Source organism: Microchirus variegatus (genome assembly GCF_963457635.1).
Source record: "Microchirus variegatus genome assembly, chromosome: 21".
In the NCBI taxonomy this organism is placed as follows: Eukaryota; Metazoa; Chordata; class Actinopteri; order Pleuronectiformes; family Soleidae; genus Microchirus; species Microchirus variegatus.
The window spans coordinates 2,373,053-2,378,249 of NC_139822.1; the positions used below are offsets into that span (position 1 = coordinate 2,373,053).

Consider the following 5,197-nt stretch of genomic DNA (forward strand, 5'->3'; position numbering starts at 1 on the left):
TATCTACAAACAATTTCAGTTGAGGTACTTATTTATTTATTGTGTACATTTATTAATTTGTTGTTTGTTGTATTTGCAGGGAAATTAATATCCAAACATTCTCATGTACCAAACCAGAGAGACAGAGCATCAGATCTAAAGTGATGGATTTACATCAATATTATAATTATTATTATTATTAGCATTTGCAAAGATAATTTAAATAGTTTGTCAATAACGTCACAATGTTGCTGTGTTGTTTTTATCCGACACAATGAGTTTGTACAGTTTTGTTTTTTTCGTTTTTGGAAAATGTTAGTCTGTAAATTATTATTTCTTGACATCATCGCACAGCCAGATTAATAATCTCGTCAATTTAATCATCATCTTAGAGTCTGGACGTCTAATATGGTAAATTAATTCATAAAACGTCAGTTCTGGATTCGATTTCAAATGAAAAACGACGCTAAATTTAAAGCAAAAAATATCAGAAAAGTGTTAATCTTAATCTAATAATTATATATAGCTAAAGCTATTGATCTATTTTTTTAAATGTATTTATTTATTTATTTTTAAACGTACACTTTCGTCTCATATCCACATTTAGAATGAAACCTATTTTTTTTTTTACCAAATCTGAATAAAAGAATACAATCAGACACCATGTTTACGTGGTTTCATTTATGTTTTAATGTAGGCCTATAATCCTTGTCTTTTTAAGTAGGTTCATATATTTTTTTTGCAAAATAAATTGATAAATCATCGGTAAACTCCTCCTCAACAGCAGCAGCAGCGCTTCAGCCTCCACGCGCGGCCACAGCTGCGCGCGCGCGCACACACACAATATAACGTTAACACCGGGAAATAAAATAGCAAGAATCACAACATTTAATATCCATAAAAAGGTCACATACAACACTGCGATATAGTCAGACGTGTCCGTTCACTGGAGAGTCGCGTTCCCTTAATTACCATTATACAAAAAAATTAAATTAAATATAAATAGAGCACATGGAATCCATAATAAAATGTAGATATGTACAGCTGTGCAACATGGCAACACGTGTCATCACACCACCAGCATGTATGTATGTAATGTATGTCTGTCCACGTGACATTCCCACTAAATATGTACACACACACACACGCGCGCGCACACGTGTGTATTGTTCCAGTCTCTGTGACTATCAGCTGTCCGAGTCCACCTCGCTTTTGCTCTCCTCGGTTTTCTCCGCGGACGTTTTGGTGGTTTTGTTCCATTTCTGTGAATTCTCGGACTCTTCTGACGAAGACCGTTTCTGCCTCCTCCACTTGGCGCGTCTGTTTTTGAACCAAACCTAAAATAAAAAAAAACAATAAAAGAAGTATATATAAACACGAATGTTGAAGGTAAAGACAAATCACTTGGTCAATCTATTGGTGAACAGAGTCGGGGGCCCCTGATGAATAAAGCGTCATTAACCTGGTTTACTAAGTTTGCAGTTAATTACATATCTGATGATGTGTTTTTATTTATTTTCTTTCAATTCAAGTTCAGTGTCACCACTTTGAATATGACAGCGTTAAAAGCACAGGTGACTGAGGTAAAGGGATAGGCCCCCAAGTCAAATTCAGCTTAGGGCCCCATAGAGACTGAATATTATAATTACATTTTGACCAATATAATATTGAAATAAAACGACATATTGTGTTTCTTATTTTAAAAGTAAAGAAATTGTGATCCGATTTGTTCCAGTCCACTGTGTCCATACATTATAAATCAAAGGTCTATGGTGTTGCAGACATCTTCATGAGTGCAGGATTCATTTATTTGATGCTTTGTCAATGCAGTTATATTTTTATTTTGTCCACGGACTTTCACGCTTTGACAAAAGGCAAAGATCAGCGCGTGCTGTTTTATTGTTGTGCCAATTCGATCAAATAAAAACGTGGAATATTTTCTGTCATATTTGATTTCTGATTCTCCGTAAAACGTTTCAATTAATTAAAACTTTTTTTTTTTAATTTACAATTAATTCACAAATTCACACTAGCCCATATATATGTTGTTTGGTTGGGACGTTCTGTCCTAAAAGGTTTAATAAATAAAAAATAAATACATTTATAGATTTAGTGAATGTGGATCTCGTTGATTGCGCTCGAGATGTCGTGTGTTAATTTGTGACGCAGCGCAAAACGAAACGAAGCCATGTACTTGAACGAATACAAAAAAATAAAGATTTCATATTACATTTTATGACTCATCTCTCTCTGTTCTCGAGATGAAGAAACGTAAAAACATAAATAACACGTTGCTGTATTTATTTAAGAGCCATTCACACAGAGTTAGAGTTCTATAAAAATGACTTACTCTTAATAATGTGTCATATTTATCTGAATACTTCACTCCTAATAGCCAAGGTAAAAACATAAATATAAAGTGATTTCCAGATGAACAGTGTGTTTGTTTAAAAAAATAAAATAAATAACAATAATAATAATGTCCCCCTTCAATTGTCAACAATCCAAACTAGTATATTACTTTTTTTTAAATAACTAACATATCAAACAGGAAAAACGAAGCTACTGTAATAGCCTATATTATTATTATTATACTAATAATGTATTGCATTTAAGTGTTGATGGGTTTTCTGTAATAGCCACACATCTATTATTGTCACAATAAGACATAAAAAATACTGCACTTTATTGTAAAATATCACAGATAACATCTGTGAAATTCTGAAAAAGATTGGCAGTGAATAATAATAATAATATCAATAACAACAATAGTCTCTGACCTCCACTTTCTCTTCTCGGAGGTGAACTTTGCGGGCCAGCTGCTCTCGGGTGCCCACGTCCGGGTACTTGGTCTCCTGGAAGAGTCCCTCCAGAGCCTCCAGCTGCTCGTCCGTGAAGATGGTGCGGTGCCGGCGCTTCCTGCGGCAGTGCAGCTGGTTGAGGAGCTGCAGCTCGGTGCGCGACAGGCTGCCCATGTTCATGTAGGACATCATCTGGTGAGGAACCGGCGAGATGAGCACAGAGCCCGGGCTGTCGTAGCCTGCAGAGTCGGGGACGGAGAGGACGGAGAGGAAGGGAGAGTACGTGAGTGGAAAGCACAGCTTAACAGCACTGAATAATAATTCACAACATTATTATGATAAGAATAATAATAACAATAATGTATTTATATATCGGATTTATATGGACACTTTGGGATGCCTATTTATTTATTACTTTTACTTTCGCTATTATAATATATTATATTATATTATATTATATTATATTATATTATATTATATTATATTATATTATATTATATTATATTTAGCAGATGGGGCTCACATAGCAACAAAAACATCAAGTCTAAAATAAAAATATATACACGTTGAAAATGTACCAAAATAAAAATTCTCAAGAACAAAATAAAATTGATGTTTTTATTGTTGTTGCAAGGAAATACTCACATTAATGTGTAAAAACAACCCATTCTGTTAGATGCGTGAAACATTTTAATGAATGTGTTAATTAATATATATTGTTGTTATTAATAATACTAATAACAATATTAATACAATAACAACACGTTGTGTCATCCACGTAAAAATGAAGAAATCGAAGCCATCAATTGTGTGTGTGAAATACTGTGATGAGGCCTAATCATTTGACACTAAAATGCTATTAAATTATTGATGTTTCATGTTGCTGTTATGATAATTGCAAAGAGAAATGTTGAGCTGCGAAATAATTTAATAAACACGTTGTAAGAAGCGTGCAATAAACAATATAGAAAGCTTTAGTGGCCTGTTTTTTAAAAAATAAAAACGACTTTTTTTCTAAATAAAATACGAACTAACTGACGGCATACACTGGGAGACACGGTCAAGACACAGATGCGTCGCGTGCGATATAAATGTGCAGATTTGTCCAGCTTTTCACTTAATTGTTAAGTGTAAATGTTTGAAATAACGTACAGGAAACTACAGTTATCAAAGTTAACAAACTTGTCAGTTACTGCATATTCTTGCACGTTTGCTTTTGTCACGATTTAAATCAACTGGATTTTTTTTAAAGCGTATTCGTGCGCGTAAAAGGTTTGGTAAACAGTGAGATTAATTAAATATCCAATAAATATGTACAGTGCATCAAAAGTGTCACGGTGCTTGTTGTCCTACCTGCAGGGATGCAGGGGCACTGCTGCGGGCTGAGGCCCGGCACAGAGCCGCAGCACGGCGGCCCTCCTCCTCCGGCGCTCTGGACCTGCAGCTGTCCGTAGTAGTAGCCGTTATATCCAATCCTGGTCCCGTTCATAGACTGAATTCCGGGAGGAGAAGGTCCACACGTGGCCGAGTACAGTCCGTTGTAGTCGGTGTAGATAGAATCCGTGAGACCGGCGGCGGACAGCACCACGGGGCCGCTCCGGTGCAGCAGCAGCGGCTCTTTGCAGCTCGGTCTGCCGGACAAGATGCTGTCGATGCTGAACATCCCGGCGGGCATCACACACCGGAGAAGAGGGGAGAGAAGTGTGGGAAAGACGGGAAAAAGCGCGATGTAAATGATAATAGTAATAATAGTATAACAACAATAACAACGCGCTTGTTTTTAGATTTCCGTTCTCGGTATTAGAAAGTTCGTTAGATTTGCGTCATGGTGGTGGAGACTCTGCGGAGACTGGTGCGTGAACTGGGACTGTGAGAGCAGCGCTGCTTTTATACGCTGCTGACGTCACTGCGGAGCATACAGGGCTGCTCCAGGATCAGCTGCCTGCCGCGCGGACACACATCCGTGTGTGTGTGTGTGTGTGTGTGTGTGTGTGTGTGTGTGTGTTAAGAATTAATTGAATTAAGATAGTCCGAGGGTCAGAGGGTGTTCCTGTAGAGTAATGTGATTATTTAAGTGAAGGCAACATAATCTACTGTATATATCAGTGTTTACATTAAAAGGAGGAGGAGCCGAGCCCTTTTTAACCCAACTTTTCACTTAAGGTAAAAGGCCATACATTGTTGACGTTATCCTATGTAATAGTGGGATGACAGGATTTAAATGCCTTTGTTTCTCATTAGGGTTTAGATGAGATATTGTATTAACGAGGAAACAATTAGAAGTAGCACATCAGAATGTAATCCGTAATCTCTGCACACATCTAACCTATATGAACATATATAATCTAATATGTGTACATTGAATTTCCTCACTTGAAATAAATGCACATATGTGAAGTATTTTACATGTAACATAT

General features: G+C 36.6%; 1 protein-coding gene across 1 annotated transcript; it reads right to left on the reverse strand.

Annotated features, from left to right (window-relative positions):
- Positions 1-1,166: 1,166 nt before the first annotated feature.
- On the reverse strand, positions 1,167-4,455 carry gsc (goosecoid; the record flags this gene model as incomplete). The annotated part of the gene is made up of 3 exons (XM_083907474.1): positions 1,167-1,316; positions 2,760-3,019; positions 4,134-4,455. The coding sequence occupies 3 exons, from the start codon at positions 4,453-4,455 to the stop codon at positions 1,167-1,169; spliced, it is 732 nt and encodes a 243-aa protein (XP_083763600.1).
- Positions 4,456-5,197: the final 742 nt, after the last annotated feature.